The sequence below is a fragment of the Astatotilapia calliptera genome, chromosome 20 (genome assembly GCF_900246225.1).
Source record: "Astatotilapia calliptera chromosome 20, fAstCal1.2, whole genome shotgun sequence".
Lineage (NCBI taxonomy): Eukaryota > Metazoa > Chordata > Actinopteri > Cichliformes > Cichlidae > Astatotilapia > Astatotilapia calliptera.
In genome coordinates this window covers 5,871,033-5,891,882 of record NC_039321.1, presented here as the reverse complement: position 1 = coordinate 5,891,882, position 20,850 = coordinate 5,871,033, and the positions used below count along the sequence as shown (strand labels likewise).

The 20,850-nt window shown below is 40.7% G+C and overlaps 2 protein-coding genes across 3 annotated transcripts; one reads left to right on the top strand and one right to left on the bottom strand.

Moving 5' to 3' along the window:
* Window positions 1-761: 761 nt before the first annotated feature.
* Window positions 762-9,242, top strand: gdi1 (GDP dissociation inhibitor 1). The gene is made up of 11 exons (XM_026153469.1): window positions 762-1,133; window positions 2,109-2,216; window positions 2,395-2,494; window positions 3,257-3,391; window positions 3,477-3,675; window positions 3,855-3,986; window positions 4,089-4,188; window positions 4,334-4,505; window positions 5,159-5,303; window positions 5,421-5,475; window positions 6,463-9,242. Exons 1-11 carry the CDS (start codon window positions 1,089-1,091, stop codon window positions 6,613-6,615), a joined length of 1,344 nt encoding a protein of 447 aa, XP_026009254.1. The 5' UTR covers window positions 762-1,088; the 3' UTR covers window positions 6,616-9,242.
* A 74-nt stretch (window positions 9,243-9,316) lies between these two features.
* On the bottom strand, window positions 9,317-20,847 carry itih6 (inter-alpha-trypsin inhibitor heavy chain family member 6). 2 transcript variants are annotated; one of them, XM_026153462.1, is made up of 17 exons: window positions 20,211-20,847; window positions 19,467-19,502; window positions 18,591-18,745; window positions 16,783-16,893; window positions 16,380-16,630; window positions 15,991-16,160; window positions 15,775-15,891; window positions 15,477-15,648; window positions 13,780-15,354; window positions 13,602-13,634; window positions 12,361-12,378; window positions 12,202-12,249; window positions 12,091-12,111; window positions 11,909-12,004; window positions 11,705-11,818; window positions 11,240-11,623; window positions 9,317-10,095 (listed from the first exon to the last, which is right to left on the bottom strand). In XM_026153462.1, the coding sequence occupies exons 1-17, from the start codon at window positions 20,328-20,330 to the stop codon at window positions 9,833-9,835; spliced, it is 3,684 nt and encodes a 1,227-aa protein (XP_026009247.1). In that variant the 5' UTR covers window positions 20,331-20,847; the 3' UTR covers window positions 9,317-9,832. The 2 variants fall into 2 exon arrangements, with proteins under 2 accessions (XP_026009247.1, XP_026009248.1); XM_026153463.1 differs by having other exon boundaries at window positions 11,909-11,953.
* Between the last annotated feature and the right edge of the window lie 3 nt (window positions 20,848-20,850).

The following is a 20,850-nucleotide window of genomic DNA, read 5'->3' as shown; positions in this document are numbered from 1 at the left end:
ATTTTACCTGTCCCAAAAAGCATAATTATGCTAACATCTTACTGCTGAACTCCTATGTGATATTATCAAATGTAAGGCATATATAAACCTCAACATCACGGTAACATAAAAAGGACAATATATTAATCATTCAGTGATCATGACTGCATAATTAACTCTGTATAACAAATACTTTTACTTTAGCTACTTGGGACTGTAGGTAGCGTTTCACAGCCAAAACAGACTACTTAAATAGGAATGTGACATTTACTTAAAAAAGAGGCCTAAATGCTTGTTTAGCCACTTTGCAGAAAGGTTATCCAAATCTTTTGCAGCACTGCTTTTCTTGTAACACCGTCTTTATTGGGAGACAGGACTGCAGAAAAGACACTTTTCTTTAATAATATTTAAATCCGATCAAACATTACGACCCCCTGCCATACTCCTGGTCCCCCACCCCACACCCCTGTACCACCCCGTTAAAAAGAAAGAAAGAAGAAAAGCTTGGAAACACCCCTGCTGTAAAGGCCTAGTGCGTGCGCTCAGTCAGTGAAAGCAACTCCCATCCACACAGCTGTAGCAGCGGAAGGATATCACTGCCTTCATCCACGCAACGCTGCGCCTACAACTGGGAAGGAAAGATAGAATAAGAAATTAGAGAACACAAACATTGTGGTTTCAAAATGGCCAAAAACAAAAGCCAAACTCCACAACAGCACAGCCCGTGTGCAAAATAAACAATCGCCAAAGCCGGCTCAAAGCGGCGTCTCTCGCTTTGCAGCTTGAGTCCATTGTGTGGCAGGATGGGAAATAGGGAAGGAGGATGCGCACTATTTGCCGACGCGCAGTGACATTGTTCTAGACTGCTCCACGATCAGGGCCATCTTTGGTCGTCCTCGCCGGTGACAGTGTGGACTGTGTATTCCATTGGCCATTTATACCCAATGATTAATAAATAATATTTTACTTTGAAGAGCAATTTAAAGGACCTGTGCAGAGACAGTGAGAGACAGTTACCCGGTTTGTGGACTAACCAATTTTATTTGCTTTCAATACCCTTCATTTCTCAAGGCAAAAAGAGGGCGAGACGGGAGAGGCGGTGAGACAACATGGATGAGGAATATGATGTGATCGTTTTGGGCACCGGACTCACAGTGAGTAGTCAAGCTTCGTTTTGTCTGCACAGAAACACACCGAATTGATTCTGTCAGCTTCCCAAAAGATGGTTTTAGCCAGATCAGTGGCCCGATATCCTCTATCCTAGCCAAAGAGTGGAAGCCCCTTGCTTCCCGGCGTGCGTGTCACATTAGAAATTTATCACAAGAGATGCTCTTTGGAAATAAACCGCACCAGCTGATCTGCTTGTACACGACGAGAAGAAAATAGTTCCTCGACCGGGAGTTGTTTGCTTTCCAGAGTCACAGCCGGCGCAGTGTTGTGTTACACCCAGCAGCATCTTTTAGGCGTAACCCTACAGTGTGTCATGGTCCTCTTTGCATAGGCAGGCCTCCATCCTGAGGTTGGCGCAGGCCTGAGCTCCGGTTTATTAAATGACAGAGCTTTTCACTGCTGCCACTATCGCCGCACTTTCCTTTCACTCATCACACCCTCTGCGGCAGAAGTGCGCTTTCTGTGCTATTCTCCCAGCTCTTTGCAGACACGGAAGCGGATATTCTGGTAGTTTTATAAATGGAATCAAATACAACGATGCATATCCACACAATTTTTCTTTTTTATGTAATACATTTTTAATTACATTATTGTTATTATTATTATTAGTATTAGTATTATTATTATCGTAGCTACGTTGTTAAGACGATGCAATCACGCATGCGTACATCTTTTCCACTGTCCCCCGCATCCTTCTGTCAGAACCTCCTTACTTCCATTTACATTCAGTGTCTAAACTAAGCAGCGTGCCTATCTCTAATGATATGCTAAGGTCTAGACCAAAATACTAGAAACATTTCTCATCTTGACAACTTAAACTACACCCCTCAATGAATGATTCAACACATCTCTAAAACACTGGAGCCTTGACAGGAGAAGGATTTATTATAGGGCTGTTTTATACCTAAGAGTTATTGATGTGATTGATGTGTTGGATAAATAAATCCGTTTTCGTGCAGGAATGCATTCTGTCTGGGATCATGTCCGTGAATGGCAAGAAGGTTCTGCACATGGACCGAAACCCCTACTACGGTGGGGAGAGCTCTTCCATTACCCCCCTGGAGGAGGTAAGGACTTCTGGGATCTATAAAACCAATCAATAAACTTTTAATGTTTCTCAGTATATCTCATTTTACTTCAAGTCCCATCTGTCACCCTTTTACTGTCTTCATTTGCTAACTGCTTTATTATCTGTAAAGCCTCAGATTCGATGGGCCTCACAGGCTTTCCTTTCCTTTTCCACAGCTGTACAAGCGCTTCAGTCTGCCAGATACCCCACCTGAGTCAATGGGCAGAGGACGTGACTGGAACGTTGACCTCATACCCAAGTTTCTCATGGCCAACGGTTAGAATCCTGTTGCTAATTATATAAAGAAATGCCATAAAAGTTAGCACGTGATAAGTACACAAGAGCCAAAGGGCTTTTCAGACTATTCAACAGGGTAATTCTGGAGCTTAATACTGTGACTGCAAAATGCTTTAATTCTTCAAGGTTGGTCACACACTAACTGCTTGTTTAGGTGACTCTGGAGACCTGGCAATGTAACCTATTTAAGTGGCCAACACCTTTGCCAGCATTAATGCTTGTGGGTGGTGTTTTACCATGTCCTGGTGTTTTATAAGCAGTGCCATTCGTGACAGGAACAAATAAAATGCCGGGACTTTTTTCTCTCCTGGCCTTTAATCTTTGTTCCAATCAGTATTTTTTCAGAGGCCATCATATTTGTCCATGAAGTTTTTCCACTTTTTTGTGCATTTCCTCATATTTATTCTAGTAATTTTCAAAATCCCCCACCAGGAATCTGATGACATTTCTGAGTTCTTACATTAAGACGGTGGCTGTTGTCCTCTTAGTGATCCATTCAAAAACTAGGGTAAAAAAGTAGCTGGAAATGCATAGGAGGAATCGACCAGACTAAGCAGGCGAAATACAATAGCTGTGGGATTTGTTAACGCGACATATAGTTATATTTCCTGTGAGGTGAGCGTCATGTTACAGCATGTTATGTTGTAGGCTTTCAAGGGATTTGTGGTTATGTTGTATATGTAGTGTGGATTTAACACAGAGCCTGTAAGATGTTGCGTGTGTTTGCCTCCCTGATTGCAGGTCAGCTTGTAAAGATGCTGCTATACACAGAAGTGACACGGTATCTGGACTTTAAAGTAGTGGAAGGCAGCTTTGTCTACAAAGGAGGAAAGATCTACAAGGTGCCATCAACTGAGACTGAGGCACTAGCTTCAAGTAAGTCACCTGAATGTTGTCTCATTACATTTTGCACGCGATGACGTCGACAGTAGAGTGCTGAAACCTCGGTTTGAATTCACAGATCTGATGGGAATGTTTGAAAAGAGGAGGTTTCGAAAGTTTTTAGTCTTTGTGGCCAATTTTGATGAGAATGACCCCAAGACCTTTGAGGGCGTGGACCCTAAAACCACAACGATGAGGGACGTTTACAAGAAGTTTGACCTCGGTCAGGATGTCATTGACTTCACTGGCCACGCCCTGGCCCTCTACAGGACAGATGAGTAAGAACAACATCACCCATCATCAACCGTTTAATTGTTTATTTCTGCTTAATGTCACAGTTGCATGCTTTCAAATATGAGTCACAGATGTTCTTATCAGGGAATACCAAGGGTTTATTGTTATTATGTGCTTAAACAGATACCAATGGGGTTCTCACATTGCTTTTGCTCCACTTCAGCTATCTTGATGTTCCTTGTTTGGAGACGATCAACCGTATCAAACTCTACAGTGAATCACTGGCACGGTATGGCAAGAGCCCTTATCTCTACCCCCTCTATGGTCTGGGAGAACTGCCACAGGGCTTTGCCAGGTATTTTAACTTAAATTAAACTTCTGATATTTATGATGGAGTCTGTCATAACTATCAAAACCACTCCTCGAGTTAACGGATCATACTCGTTTGTAATCTTAGGTTGAGTGCAATCTATGGAGGAACCTACATGCTGAACAAACCTGTGGATGAGATTGTGATGGAAGGTGGTAAAGTGATTGGAGTAAAGTCTGAGGGCGAGGTAAAGCAGATTCGGCCTTATTGTCCACAGCTACACAAGTTTAACAGTATCATTACAAATTTTAAAGTGGTTACGCCTAAGGTTTATTCAGCCAAATACACTTAGCAAGCAGACTCACATCATTACTGTCTCGTTCCCACTGCAGGTGGCTCGTTGTAAGCAGCTCATTTGCGACCCTAGTTACATCCCAGACCGTGTCCGTAAAGCGGGTCAGGTGATCCGTGTGATCTGCATCCTCAGCCATCCCATCAAAAACACTAATGATGCCAACTCCTGTCAGATCATCATTCCTCAGAATCAGGTTAATCGCAACTCAGGTGAGCAATATTTTCTATATTCAATATTTCTGCTTTTTATTCTTCAAAGAAATGGTGCAGATTTAGTCCCCTACAGATTAAATTTAGATTATTTTTTAACATCCCTAATCAATAAACATCAGACTCCATGTTAAATGTGACAAACTAGAAGTGATGAGCTCTGCAGTTGCCCTTAGCTCCACGGTGCCTTTTAGCACCTTTCTGCTAATAGTTTCAGTTGTACTGTTTTGATTTACTATCACTGTTACTCACCTGATTTAAACAGTAAAGTTGGAAAAAATAAAAGAAGGAAGGAAAATAAGCACTATAGACAACTTGCTTGACAACAAGAAGAAGAAAGACAATTTAAAAAAGTAACTTGTGCATATACTGGAGCAACCCTGAGATTTTTTTTTTTGTTAAAAAGTTATGGAAACAAAAGCAAAGCTAAAGGAAATGAGATATGAGACACACAGCAGGTGGCTAGAAACATGACTCCAGATGAATGCTTATATAAACAGGCAACTGTTTACTCAACTGGGACGATAACGTGTCAGTGTGTATACAGCTCGTTCCTGCTGCCTCCAAGTGGACAAAAACGTCAATTAATCCTGCTTGAAGTTAACTCTTGATTTAACCATCTCTTCCTGTTAACTCCTTTGTCTGTTCTTTAGACATCTATGTGTGCATGATCTCCTATGCTCACAACGTGGCGGCCCAGGGGAAGTACATCGCTATTGTCAGCACCACAGTGGAAACCAGTGAACCTGAGAATGAAATTGAGCCAGCTCTGGAGCTGCTGGAGCCCATCGACCAAAAGTGAGTCCCACATTTTACTTCTTGCTTATTCAAATTCATGTATGTTTTTAGTTACATGGGGGGGGGGGGGGGGGGGTGCATATATAACTGGGATAAATCACATTTTTTTCCCCACAGGTTTGTGGCTATTAGCGACCTTTATGAGCCCACAGATGATGGTACTGAGAGCCAGGTGAGACATTTTTTCCAAGGGTAACATCCAGAAAAAATATTGTATTTTACAATATAACAAATTAATATGCTGCCACAACTAATACGGCTGAGTTGAAGGGTCAGTTGACCAGTTTGTTGCAAAGAAATGTTGTACTAGATAGGTAATTATCATTCTATCATAGACTGTCCATAGAAGATGGCTGTAGTGATGATCTAGTGATGTCACTTGTATCGTGATCTCCTTTTTGGGAGCTTCAATTTTATGGGCAACAGCTGGCCCGCTTGGTTATTTTGGACCCATAAATGGGTTGCTAACCAAACTTGGGTTAACAAGTTTGGTTAGCAAGAGGCACCCATAAACTATGAGTACATAAAATAGATGCAGACACCTGCTAATTAGTGTTAAGTTCCATACAGAATGATAGAATTCACTCACCAAATGCATAGCGCTTTTAATACAGTTAAATGCAAGATATTTGACAGTTAATTGTTTTTAAAATAGCCCAAAAGACCTTAAATAAAGCCCAGATTTGTTTCTGCTCTAAAATGTTAGAATAGGAGGCTGTGGGGATTGACTCACTTTTGAAGCCAGCTTGTATGTGCATGTGAGGCGTTTAGGTGCCAGCTTGAAATTTTAGCTGCAAGCATCAGACTGCTCTAAACAATCAGATTCAGAGTTTTTTTCCCCTCTTGCCTCTGTATAATGTTACTATGAGTGGATATCCCTAATATGTTCATATTAGACACAGAGCTGTGTTGTGTTTAAACCCTCTGTTTTCAGTCATTTACAAAGCTTTGTTAGGAGATGGGAGATAGATCTGCTTGTTTCAAACAGATAAACTGTGCAGGTGCACAGAGGCCTGGTATGACAATAAATAAGGATCATGCAAAGCTACTTTTGTATATTTTTGAATAAAAATGTGAAGCTGGAAATGAGCACTGCAGCCTCACAGACCTGCTAGCAATGCTGTAAAATCTAACTCTTGTTATTGAACTCTTTCCTCAGATCTTCGCATCAAGGTCCTACGATGCCACCACTCACTTCGAGACCACTTGCAATGACATCAAGGACATCTACAAACGTACGACCGGGAGCGACTTTGACTTTGAAAACATGAAACGCAAACAGAACGATGTGTTTGGGGAGGATGAGCAGTGAGCTAGAGAGGGGGGCTTCTGAGAGAGGGCAAGGCTGGGAAAGGAGGTGGATGCAAAACTGGAGGCAACGGGGCTTTCAGTAGAGGGCCGGGGCTGCCTAAACAGTGCTTTAAAAGCAAAATGGGTAAAATGTGAGAGCGGTGGAGAGGGTGTGCGTCTGAGCCTCTGAGCCCGTCTTCAGCCGTTTGCCTCCACCTCCTCGCGTCGCTCTCTCTCGCCCTCTCTTGGCACGCATTCAGACACATAAATGCTCACAGACACACACATACACGCTTTTCAAATGCTCACATTCCCTTTCTCTGTCACTGAAAAGCAGGGTTGATATGGTTTTTCATTCCATTGTAGAATTTACAGTATAATCATGTCTTAACTATTATCATTAGAGGTGAATTTATTACTTGTTGTTGGCAATTTCCAAAGCATTTCATTCCTCCTGTAACATCGTTCTCCTCATATCAGAGGTTGGGTCAATGGAAGGTTGATGGCACCGAGAGGTCTCAACAGATAGCTCTGACATGAGAGATGTGTAACGGCTTAGTGTAGAATCCTCTGGAAGGGTCACCTCCAGTGGACGTGCATGCATCTTTTACACACAGTAGTATTGTACATAGATTCAAATGACACTGCGGTATGAAGGCTGGACCATTCCACGCATCACTCCTGTCAACCCTGCTTTCACTTTTCTCTTACTTGGTCTTTTACCTGTGTTTCTTCAATAGATGCCGCTCATTTTGGCAAAATCTGTTGGTCGGGCAAAAACAGAAAAAAACAAAACAAAAAATGTGATGAAAAGTTACATATAAATGGGCTGTTCTGTCAGCTGATAGTGCTCACTTTGCAATGCTGTTGTGTTTCCTGTGCTAGCAGGCAAGCTAATCAGTGGCTACTAACTGTCAACCCTTCCCTCCTGAAAAAGAAAAACACAAAAAAAGTTTCTTTGTTTATCTCTGTTGTGTGATGTCACTTTTGAATTTGAATAGTTTACTTTCTAACATTTTAAATTATTGAAGAGTTTTATTTCTATATGCTTGGTGCACATTTCACTGGCTGAAGTTATGAAGTTTACAGAGCAGAGGATGAAACCGTGGTCTTCGAGTTGAACATTTACAAGAAAAAGGGAACATTGGGGCAAAAAGGCATGGTGAGGATTTGTCTTGTGTTAGGTGAGGGTTTCTGTGAAGAGATCTGGAAGATTTTTGAAATGGTGAAGGATAAGAATGTATGTGAGGAGATTGTTGTCTTGGCGAAGTTTCACTTGCGGGGGAAGAGAGTGAAGACTGAAATTTCGGCTCTCAGTGGAAGCACCAGATTGTGTCTTGGTTGTTTCAACCCTTGTGTTTGTCATTGAGATAAGTCATTACCCTTGGGATTAAAACTCAGAAAAAAATTGTAGTGTGACATAGAGGGAAAAGCAAGAAATTTTCAAAAGACTGTAGCATAGCATAAGTATGAAACCACAGTTCCAAGTGCCGCCCCATGAGAGTGAACCAAGATGCTTTTATTTGGTTGTAGCCTTCATTTTGGGTCTAATTCAAATGTTTGGACCCATTCAAAACATTGACTGCTTTGTTTTTACTAACATGTAGTGGGAGGCCAGTCTTGTGCCAAAACTGGTGATTCTGTTATTGGCAAAGCTCGCTGACATTAAAAGTTTGGTGGTGTATGTTGCTCTGCAGAGCTGGCTGAACACTATAGAGAGGATGCTGTTTCCTACCGAGTCAGAGGTGTTATTGTACACCTGAGACAGTTCCTCATATCTCTACAGTGCACACTCGCAGTCAGATTGATCTGTGGCTTGGCTCGTTATGGATCAAAACAAACACGAGATGCTACGATCCTTTTTACTTTACTGAAAACTGAAGCGGTTCCATTTCACTTTATCCACCGCGACCAACCCCTTGACAACTCTAAACAAAGTTATCGCGTCTGGGGTGTTGACGTGTCTTATCTTTGAGCTCTATTTATTTGAATTTCGCTGACGTATCGTGGAAGGGTTTACGTCAAATGCTGAATATGCTATGCTAATAGTTTACGTTCTGATGATAAAATGGATTTAAAACGTTATGCACACCGATTTCTTTTGTTTGTTTATTTGCTGTGTCATGTGTTATGTTTACCTAATTTAGTGATCATTCCAGTGTTGCATCAGGATTTAATGATTTTTAGCATTCCTAAGAAACAGGTTTTGATGGAGGGACAACAGCAGCAGTCAGTCATAGATCTGGAGTCAAAATCGATACAGCTGTGTGTTCGCACTGTGCGTCATTTAACATTGTGTGTGCTCTTCATCCTGGAAACACATTATCTGGTGATAACTGGAATACTGTTTACTTCTTGAACATAGATATATCTGAAGCCCCCCACCCACCCTTCCTCAGCATCAGATACTATCCTCTTTTTTATTTATTGAAAACAAAAGCCTCATGTGTGGTTGTACTGTTTAGTATGGCCTTTGAAAACCACTATTGACAAATATCCCTTGAAATTGACAAAAGAAATAGACTGAGTAGTAGAAAACTTACTGTCCTTGTTTGATCACTAGTATGTGAACAATGCCTAATGTCTTGTGTAACAAATAAAATGAATTAAACTATGAATGAAATGACAGAAAAATAAAAAGCACATGGCAAACCTGGAAAAGGCTGATTTGTGTTGCTTATTAAAGATGCAATGCTGACACGGGAAGTTTATCTATACACAAATACATACATTAATGTTTTATATACACTTGTACTAAAAATACAACTTATTGAATTACACTATGATTACAAGTAATTCTGAAAGATAGCTTTTGACTATCAAAAATTCAATCATAAAATATAAGAATAATCTGATAAACAACTTGTAAACAGGGTTGTTTTGCAAGACATTTTGGAGCATGCGCAAACTGCTGCAGCAACCATTGGATATTTTGTAGTTGCCATGCGACCAGGAGTACATTGCGTCTCTGTCATAGATACGAAGCTTGAATCTGGTTCAAATTCAGTGGTGGAGATGGAACAGGGGCACCATTCAATCCTTTGCTGTATTTACTTCTTTACAGGAAACTTTTCTTTGCAGTCTGTAATCTGTCCCACCCTTCCAGAATACCATTCAGGCAACTAACCCAGTTGGATCCCAGCTTTGGTTCATCCTTTTGTGATAACCTATCCACATTACCTGCTGTGACTTGAGCTGTGCAGCAAACAGACAACATGGTGGAAATGACTCGGCTAGAATTACACATGATTCACCACGTAGCTCTCATACGAATGACCCAGTAGTCTCTCTATCTCTGTCTTGGGCACCACCCAGCAGCTGCTTCGGTGGCGTTTTTGCACCGAGTCCTTCAGCGTCTTGTCTTGCAGGGTAACTGGCATTTGCTCTGATCCCCACCTCAGGATCCCTCTGGCCAGAATTTGTTCCTTCTTAACTCGATGAAGACCTTCATCCACGTAGTCTTTCACCACTGTTATATTAATGTCAGCGCGTTGAAACTGGCCTGCAGATGGATAAAGGACAGAAATGATGAGAAGTAACAACTTAAACTCACTTCCTGTATTCATCTATAAATTTGAGGTATCCGATTATTATTTTTTGACACTTGATTGAGTAAATAAGCACGTTTGATTGCTCTATTTATCATTTACATTTAACACTAAGATCATAGACTGTACATAAAAGATGGAAAGTGTCTTCGAGTCTAAAAAGTAAGGCCTTCTGTAGTGTGCTACATTCTTTTGTTAAAAGTTTTAAAATCCATGTGTACAAGAGATTGTTTACATAATGCTTGTTTGGTATATTACAAAACAGTCATCATCACATCAAGTACTGGAGTTGGCTGACAAGTCAGTACAGTATGAATATGCAGCAGCCCCCATTTCCACTGTCAGGTCCACTACATTATTAATGATGCATCATACTTCAAAAAACTATGATGATGAAATGCTTTAAATGGTAAAATAGTCAAATAAAATAGTAAAAATGGTCAACAACAGGCTTCAAAGTAATGGTAATAGTGGCTACATAATCTTTTATATAGAGTCTATGATTAAGCAAAGAGACATACTAACCCCAAATCCCATTAGCTCCTTAGACTACCTTAACCTGGATGACTGAGAACCTACGCTGACACTTACGGTTGCGATGGGATTTAAACATTTGTAACATTAGTTAGCTGATGTTTAGGTTGGCAATGGTAGAAATTAGAAAGGTTGTACATTAAACTGTTGACAGTGAGGTTTGCAGGTTTTTTTCTAGTAATCAGATCAGGAAGGAGATATTGATCCTGAATATTTTTGTTTATTTGCTATTTATTTTTTTATTACATTCAAGGGAACTATTGGCTGAGATGAAACATCTTCCAGAAAACTAAAGAAGTCCAGTTGTCTTCTTTTTTTAAGCTAGTAAGACTGAATACAACAACTCTCTTTCTATAACTGATATCACATCTAAAGAAATGAAAATTGAATGTCGTGGCCAGCTTTCTTTTAAACCACTGGGCACAGTAGCCAACAGTGTAGTATTTAAAATGGTTTTGTAAGTGGGAGCTTTTTATCTGCAATTAAGTATTTTAAGTGTTTTATGCCATATGTACCAAAACAAAACAACATATTCATTTTCAGTGGAAGCTTCAGTGTACGCACCCAGAAGGCCTTGGGTGGAGTCAGAAAGCCCTCGCCCATCTGTGATGTAAAAGCCCAGGTGAGCCAACTGCAGGTAGCTTGGATGTTTATAATGATGGAACAGGACCAGGAACTGCACGCCCTCTGCCAGCTCGATCCAGCAGCTCTGGTGGTTGTCCACAGTAACAGTCACGCCTTGCCTCGTCACTGATCCCTGCTGATTGATGGGAAGCGTATCCCGCCCTTCACCTTCCAAAACTACAGCGTCCAGCGTGAGTGTGATCATGATGTCACCAGAGTTGCCCGTGACCGCGGAGATTGTGAGCTGGTCAAAGTAGTTTCGCAAACGGTCTTCAACACCATCTTTGGAGGGAGCCCCCATTAGGTGGCCATCTACAATGATATCTTGAAGAGAAAGGAGACATATGTAGACGTTTAAACACCAAAATTACAGTGTCAGATTATAGATCTTATTGCTCTGCATACTTCTCTCTGGGTCTTCCAGCAGTCTGAGGACATCATTAGCCCTGCCATCTACTGTGAAACACAGGTTTTGGTGAAGCTTTGCTAGCTGGACCACAAAATGAGGATCTCCATCAACTGCAAAAGATAATATTTAGTATATACATTAACTACTGAAATTAGTTTAAGGGCCTACTAAAGAGAAAATAAATAAAATGTTGACTCAACCTGATGAGGAGAATCCCCTGATGGCTCCCATTTTGGGTTGAGGCTCTAAAAACACAAGACATTCAGCTAAAGGACAATCCTCCTCACTCCCAAGCACTGAAACCAATGACAGGACTGTATTGCAAGCAGCATCTTTACAGTTAATGACTTTATATGCAGCTTTTGCATTCTCAAATACTCACCAAAAGTGTCAGTAATATACCCTGAAAATAAGTCAGACATGTATTGTAAAGAAACATTTCAGGTCGTAAGTGAGAGTAGAGTATTGCTTCCAATATACATTGAAAACTTACAGTTATCTTGATCGTCATCGTAATCATATTCATAGGTTGCATCATAGTCTGAGAAATGGAAACAATGTATGAAAAGCAGGTTCACTTCACACTGCACTGCTCACCAAAGGAGCTGATTTTAGAAATAACAGAATATAATGATTTAATCATGATGCTTACCTTTCACCAGGTCAATATCTATTTAATAGAAAAGATATGCAAATTATTACTGATTTATATTCTGATATATATAGTTGTCATGGTGTATTTTAACAGCTAGATAATGTTACTGAATCTAAGAACTGTGTACAGTATTTTAAAATGCAAATTTATCATTTTAAAATATATATAACACAATTTTGAAAAGCATTTGATTAATTTCCTCTTATGTTGTTTTTATAGTTTTATAGTTTAATTTTGTTTTATTTACTGTTATATTGTTTATATTTCCATTTCCTGTGTTGTAAAGCACTTTGTGATTTTTTATCTGTGAAAAGCGCTATATAAATAAATTTTACTTACTTACTTACAATTATAAAATATGTTGTTTTTGCTTCAACACTGAAAATAAAGCATTTCTTTAATTCTTTAAAGCGAACATTTCCACCAGAGAATAATTTCCCCTCCAATGTTGTCAGATGCTTTAATTTCCAGAGACAATTTTATGAAGGGGAACTATTATGCTCAATTATCACTTTCTATTTTTTTTCATCCTATTTGTCCATCCCTCCTTCTTTGTCTTTGGATGAACTCGGTCAAAGTGAGGCATTTTCTTATTTTTCAAAATTTCCTGCTTTCGATAATACAGGAAAAATGTACAACAACACAACAACATCAGCTGAGTTCTTCAGTGACCTGCAGTAAGCTGAGCTTCCTTTGCCATACTGAACCAGGAAATTGGTCCTGATATGAAATAAAGATACCCAAAGAGTGATCAGGATGTCCGCATTTAGCATATCTGACCACTACAGTATGTTCACTATGTACAAGAGTTTCATTTTGGTTTTTTTTATTAAACTTGTCCATAATCTCGAGTGTGTCCTAACTTTTTAGTCCTGCCCACTTGCAGTGAACCCTTCTGTTTTTGAGGTGCTGCCAGTCAAGTTTTTTTTTTTTTTTGCCTTTAATTAAAGCGTGTATTAACAGATTTCAGATGGCAGATAAATTAAAGAGCTATGTCAAGGTCCAGTATAAGATGAACAGGAATTATTCTAAACTTAGACTTATGTTAACCTACTCTAGAATCCAAGAATAAAAGTACAGGGCACTACAATAGGTCCCCTTTAAGTAAATTCTATTCTTGTATATGATATAACTATTACTACTAGCTCCAGTATAAACAGGTACAAATCTATACAAATATATACAAATAGCGCTTTGACTAACAAAGCGTTTGTTATAGAGAGGAAATCCAGTTTTACCTCGTCTTTGAATTTGAATGGAAGAAGAGACATCTAGTGGAGAGACAATAAACAGTTCAATAAATGATAAACAAACAGTCTACTCCTCATCATCCACCTTATAACTCCCAGGTTGCAAAAAAAGCTTTGACTGTGAATTAAGCTCAGCACACAACAGATGAGACGAGGTGTAACCTACCCAGAAGCTGTGCTGCCTCCCACAGTTGTTCCCCATCTGTTACGCCAGGCATGGGAGCAAAGGTAGCTGACACTAGGGTGGCAATCCTCAGGTCTGTGTCAACATTTGATTTTGTGTTGTTGTTTTCCACTGCTGGAGCTGGAGCTGGAGTGGGAGAGGTTAGTGTAGATGACAAGTGAGTGAGGGAAGGAGTGCTTTCGGACAGGTGAGCATATGGAGCAGACGATGTGCTGTTCTCTGCTCTTAGAGTCACTTTGACAGGAGGGAGAGCTGTCCGTGCTGTACTGGGTAGGGGGGCAGGGTTAGTTCTGACTGAACTTAGTGGTGGTGAGAGACTGGTGGTGAATGTCAGCATAGGGGTGGTTGTGGGAGTATTTGGTTTCTTGGCATTGGGCAGGGGAGTGGAGACCTTTCCAGGTGCAGGAGGTGGTGCTGTTTTTAAAATCTTTAGCAGAGAAGTGGGTATCTTTCCAGCTGGAGGAGGAGGAGACGTTTTCAGGCCATTATGGGAAGGAGTGAGCTTTTTAGCAGAGAATGGTGCAGGGGCTGTTTTCATAGAGCTCGGACTTGAGGTTGTAGCTGCTTTTTTGGATGATGTAACCACTGATGTTTTGGGGGGTTTTAGGGTATTTGGAGGTGACTTAGGCAGGCCTGGATTTAACTTCTTATGCTTAAGGTTAGGTGGTGAGCCGGACTTCTTTGCTACACCAGCAGCTGACATTTTGGTTGTAGCTGTAGTTGTTGCTGTTGTGGTTATAGTGGCAGCTGTGGTGGGTTCTGGAGTGGTTGGACTTTGAGTTGCTTCATCTTCATCTGGCTTAACTACAACTAAAGAAGTGACTGGTGTAACAAAGTTATATTTAAGGGAGAGGTTGGTTGCTTTATCTGTTAGCAACTTTTGAGTTGCAGGATCAGTAGAATTCAGTTTAGCCAGTAGAAGCTCTTTGATAGTGAAATATGCCCAGAGGCGATGAACAAAGCTGGATATCCCTTCTAAATCTCCCGAACACTCAAGTGAATCTGTTGTCCCATTTTCTTGGGAAATAAACACGTCGTTCTCCAGCTTCATTTGCTGCTTTGAATCTATAGCTGAGACTAGCACCTTTAAATCTTTGACCCCGGTCTTAACTCTCCCAGTCACAACCAACTCAGATCCTTGGAAGTAGTTTGGAAAAAGGGAGCGGGTGACATCAAATGCTTGATCATCCAGATAAGACAGCTGTATGTCTGATAACAAAGGGCTAGCTACTTCATCATAGAAGTCCTTAAGCTGCAAGGCTGCATCTGCATCTTCATACACCATCCGGGCTACACCTCGGTTTTCCAGAGCCAGGCGTTTGAGAAGCAGGAAGTCTGCATCATCTCCAAAGGCAAGGCCAAACAGAGAGGCCGAGCCCAAAGCCTTCTTGGCATTACTGAGGATAGTCTCACTGGATGTGACTCCAATGGTTGCTTCCCCATCAGTGAGGAAAATCACCAGAGGAACACGATGAGATGAGGTGCGTCTGGAAGGGCCAGAGGATGGAGGATTGACAAGCTGGGCAGCTGAGAGCAGAGCTGCATTAATATTGGTCCCTGACACAAAGGAGTGGAAAAAGGAGAGAATTAGTTGAAGGCACAAGTTTAACAATCAGCTGATGCAATGATTCAAATTGTGTACAGTGCAGCAGTTCAGTCAGTATCAGTTTTGGACTCACATCCTTCTGCTATAATCCTCTTCACAAACTCTTTGGCTTCCCATACATTCTGCCGAGTTGCCCGCACTGTTTTGCCTTTTTTCCAAGTGTGAACCTTGTCCGAGAAGGTGATGATGTTGAAGTGGTCTCCCTCTCTAAGGTCCCCAAGGATGGTGCTCATAGCTTGCTTTGTCTACTGACAGAAATTCTTGGAATTATTTACAGAAAACCGACGTTGCTGTCATATGTGAGCAAGTTTCTTCATCTTAAGACACTTAATACAGGTCTAGCTATCCAAATGAGCCTTTGTCCACTTTACCTGCTTTATCTTATTGCCTATCATTGAGCTACTGACATCAATGACAAATATAACATCCTTAGGAACCACAGGAAGTCCCCTAGGTGCAAAGTAATGCACAAAGTAGCCATCATACACCTGACAGTGAGTGAGAAAAGAGATTGTTAAAAGCAACCTTTGCTTCTATCGGTATTACATGTTTATAGTGTGACAAAGTCAGGAATGAAAGGTGCTGACCTGAACATCACCTATGAGGTCTTTTAGATCCACATCATACTGGATGATGAAATCAGCATTAAGACCATTGGAAGAAATGCTCTTCTGTTGATTTAGAGTCGGAGTGTAGCGGACCCGAGCACACTCGGGACTCTGCTCGACATGAGTAGAGGCAGGGGCATCGGCATTAGCTGTGGGAAACATGCCATGAGGTTGGACTCAAAACCAATAGAAGAGAATTTACAAAATTTCCATCAAAGTAAGTAGACTTATTTGCATTTTTCTCACCAACCATTTAAGAATATACCATCCCTGTGTGGTATGAAATTACAGCCAGCAAAAACAAGACATTATGTTAAGTCAAATAATGCACATGTAAATATTCTGATGGCTAACCGTTCAGATTTTACCTTGAGCTGGGGTGTTGGTGACCGCTTGGCTTGTCCTAAGAGGAAGGACCTTAAGAAAACTGATGCCTGTCCTCTCTCTTATGCAGACATCTAATGTGAGGTTCTGGACAAGTTGACCGGGCCTCAGACCCAGAGTGAGCTCATAGCGGCCGAGCCGACGCTGTAACAGCTCCTCGTACGTCAGGAAGAAGGACACCCTAGCCCCTGATGGCACACTCACTGCAACACGAAACTTCTCAATTTCCCTCTCTCTGCAAAACCACAAATGTAACATTTGCAAAGTTGTATTTCTGTAAATATAGTATGATACTGCAAACATGAAAAAACTACCCCCCCAAAACAAAACATAATATTCTGCAGTTATCAAAGGTGGTAAAAAGTTCCAATTTTCCCTAAGACTGACTTGGTAGCGACAAGTCCTGCTGTTTTTCCTTGCTTCTTAGCCGTGTCGTACATTTTCCTGGCAGCAGCCCTTTCCTTCACCTGGGCCACATACACCTTGCCGCTGGAAGTGCTGATGGGAAAAGGAAAGAAGAAATACCTCTCTGTGTGACACACACGGGGATGTTAAACATGATTTGTTTTACTTTACACATCGTATTTCCACAGAAATTACAAAGCTGCCACACAAACTTGTATACATATCGAGTTCATACAACATGAAAAGGAGGTGAAGGTTATAAACAGGAAGAGTGGAAAAGAGTAATTTTCGTGTAAAAATAACAATAATGGAGCGAGAGAGCTCACAAGCTGATGATCCTCCAGGGGAGTGCCACTGTGTGCTACACCCAGCTAAATCCCAACCAAAACCAGCGCTCAAAAATGAGATTAAATTCACACAGTGCACTTTCTAGGCATCGTGACCACTGCTGGCACGTGACAAGGTGCTAAATTAAGGTCAGGTCCACAGAACAAATATATCCAAAGGGAAAAAAACATCAAGAGCTAACTAAAATAAACCCGCAGCCTTGAAGCGGGTCTTGTTTGAAAAGCAGAGCAGAATGGCATGAGAGAGCAGAGTGGAAAATGAAGGTGCTTATATTTATATGTGTGGCTGGCTGAGAGGGTGAAGGAACGGCTGTACGTCAGTGATCTACACATAGAGTTCTTAGTGTTGGAAGCCGAAATGCCAAAGAACTAACGCAATACATATACCACAACTTTTTTCCTCTGGGTATTTAGTGACATACAGGCAGTCTTATGAGTTCTGAATGTCTGTGTGAAAACATTTATGAATGTACGCAAGTCTGTGTGTGACAAGGAGTGAGAGAGAAATGTCAAGAATTATGGGTGCAAGAAGCTGTACGAGCTCCAAACTCACACATACTTAAAAAATTCAAGTCTAAATCCTCCTGTGTACACACACACACACACACACACACACACACACACACACACACACACACACACACACACACACACACACACACACGGACAGCTGATGTAAGTGTGTGTCTATGCAGCATATCTGAACTGGCAAGGTGCCTTAGTAAACTGTATGGGGGAGAAAGGGGAACTGGGCAAACTCCTATTAACTTTTGGACTTGGGTTTACAAAGCTTGGCATTCATGTACCCTCAGGTTCCTTCTCCTCCTGACCTGCTTCCGCTCCCAAATTCAACTCCGGGCTTGCTGTTTGGCCTGCAGTGTTGACTTATTTGTCTTGTTTATATTTAGCATTTTTAAAGGAGAGCGGTTTTGAAACCTCTCGGTCATAAAATTATGCATCTACTCCAGACCAGAATTCTAGTTTCCTAGAGCAAAAATGATCTACACGTACTAATTTCTACTAATTTGTCTCAAGTTTTACTTTATGATTCAGGCCACCAATGAAAACGATTACTTTTGTTCATTTCAATTTGCGTTATTTCTCAATTGTGAGATACTCTACATATTTATATTGATACTGCTTTTTTTCTATTATTTGTATCTTGTCTTCTCTCTATATAGCAGACAAAAAGCGTTTTTTTTCTTGTCCACTCTATAATGTGGGACTTAGTAGCTATGCATTATTATATTTTAATCAATATACAGTGAACACTACTGGAAGACAGTTATTCAAAAGAGTGAGACACAGATTGGGTGCTGTTTCAGGCTTTTAAAGTAAGAGCAAACAAGTAGAGAAGAAGAAAAGGAAACAGAAAGAACACAGGCACACTAACAAAGAAATGATACCATAGGTAGCAGACTTAATAATACTGGGCCGACTTACATGGTGAAGTTAGAGATGAAAGCAGAGGAGGGCAGGTCCACCTCAAAGGCAGCCTCCTTAGTTATTGGGAGCTGGTTCCACACTGAACTCTGGACTGTAGTAACAGCATAGCGGGACACCACTGAACACTTAACAAGGTAGTCTGTCACCTTCAGCTGGAGACATAAAAAATAAGTGAATAACTTAAAGGTTGGAGAAGAAAGCAGCAAACTGAAGGATTTACAGGAGATTCTCGTCACATAGGAGCAAAGCCCTGTTTTACTGTAAAAATACAAGACGTCAATCAAATCAACTGACTGCAAAAATAGAAATAAAAATAAATAAATTACAGTTTACTGTAGATTTGCCACCTGTATGAATCTTTCCCAGTTGCCACATGCATATGAACTTACTGTCAATGTGGTATCCTTGTTTTTCTTTTTTTATATATTACTGATTCTCCTGCATCAAGCCAGTGAAACAACACAAAGCAGTTCCCTGCAGGGTGTCTGTGCCCTCCTGTTGTTTACTTAGGGACTGCTGGCGCCTACTGAGACCAATCTGGTTAATGCTGGCCACATTAGTGCAGGACAAGGCGACAGGCAGGGGGCAGAGACAGCCACATCAGGCTTCCACCTCAGCGGTATTTAGGAAAGCTGTGGTTTGCCCAAGAATTACTGTATGTTACCAGGGAACTGCTACAGACTGAAGTAACCTGAAGGAAAAATCCCACAGTGGAGTTACTGAAGATATCCTGAGAGGCAGTGGTGGTTGACTGTGAAGCTTGTTGTTCAGTTCAGGTTGTGCAACCAACAGAACAGAATGAAATCTGCACAGCTGTTAGAGCCACAGAACAGCCATTACTTAGCACTATTACAAAAAAATGCACAGACTTACCACTGGTTTTGTTGGTTTGCTTTGACGTTTTGCTCTCTGGAAAAGAAACAAGGCACCACATAAAAAAACAAAAAACAAACCACACTGGTATTTCAAGTGCATTTAGGAAATGGCACATTTTGTAAGTGTAACAAGAGATTCTTGGTTCAATAATTTGTCCAAAATGTCCCATTTTTGAATCAATCTGTACAATCTTCCTGTGTGAGGGTTGGGTCAAGATTGAGTGTCATAACAGTTTGAATCAAAGTCATTCATGAATGGAGGGGAAGTGGAACTGGAAATAAATGCTTTCACTGTATGCAGGCCCGGGCCAGGGTTGCACGGTTCGGTGTCCAATGTTAATTCAATACACTAGTCATTGCTGTGTCAATACATTACCAAATATCCTGTGTATTGGTGCGAAGTTAGCATAAACAAATAGTAAGTGTGGAAACCCCCTAAAGAGAAAGTTACGCAACATTAATTATACGGGTTACAGAAAAATAGGACTATATAATAAGATCTTTTTTGGTAATCTTATTATATAGTCCTCCATTGTGCAAACTTTCACTTTAGGAAATATAGCTTTTATAAATTTTAAATATTTCGCAAAGGGTTGACTGAGATTTACTGGATTTAGATGCATGTTTGTGCGTTTAAAATGCATTAAATATAAAGCTCTGCGTCATTAATATTGTCCTAATGCAATAGGGATGATATTTCAGAAAGCAGCATTAACTGTGTAATAAAAAACCAAAATCTTACCTGTAAATTAATATTCGTGCTAACTTTTGCGTCATAATCCTCTGATAATCCCTCTCGCATGTACAAAGTGAAGAAGACTAGAACACAGGGAACCTTTAAAAACATTTTGCCCTTAATCATTTGGACTTGGTGCTGAAAAATAAGGAAATCGTCCAGTGGTCTCACGCTGACTGAAGCAAGCAGAGCACACGCCTAATTTTTACACTTTTTGCAGTGGGCAGTCCACCCCCTCTCTCGCGTCACCTAAACTGCGGCTTTGATATTGACATAAAAATACATTCAGAAAGGAACCAAACATCCGTGAGGTGTTGTGGAAGAAAAAATGCCAAAGAGAGTGAAGTTCATTTAGAAACCTGCACGACTTTTCACGGAAAAGGAGGAGGCCGCTTCCAGCATGCATTCATATATACTGGAAACTTTGGGGACTTAACGAGAACTTCAGGAAAACACCAAAACAGTCTCCCCTCCCCAGCTTCTCCGTAACAGCGCTCCTTAAAATAATCACAGTCGTATTTTTTTTCTAATTACTGCCAAATGTTTTCGTTTCACTCGAGCGACATTTCTCAAAGACCCATTATTTAAAAGAAAAAGGAAAAAAAAGGAAACAGTAACATTGGTCATTAGGTATGTGGGAAGAATT

Bases quoted from the DNA above. Each gene is read 5' to 3' on its own strand.
- itih6 (XM_026153462.1), bottom strand. From the start codon at position 20,330: ATGATTAAGGGCAAAATGTTTTTAAAGGTTCCCTGTGTTCTAGTCTTC. The intron at 15,649-15,774 runs GTAAAGTGGACA...TTCTGTCAGTAG, and splicing joins TAGGCAATAAGATAAAGCAG to ACAAAGCAAGCTATGAGCAC. The intron at 12,005-12,090 runs GTGAGTATTTGA...CATTGGTTTCAG, and splicing joins GTATATTACTGACACTTTTG to TGCTTGGGAGTGAGGAGGAT.
- gdi1 (XM_026153469.1), top strand. From the start codon at position 1,089: ATGGATGAGGAATATGATGTGATCGTTTTGGGCACCGGACTCACA. The intron at 1,134-2,108 runs GTGAGTAGTCAA...GTTTTCGTGCAG, and splicing joins TTTTGGGCACCGGACTCACA to GAATGCATTCTGTCTGGGAT. The intron at 3,987-4,088 runs GTATTTTAACTT...TTGTAATCTTAG, and splicing joins CTGCCACAGGGCTTTGCCAG to GTTGAGTGCAATCTATGGAG.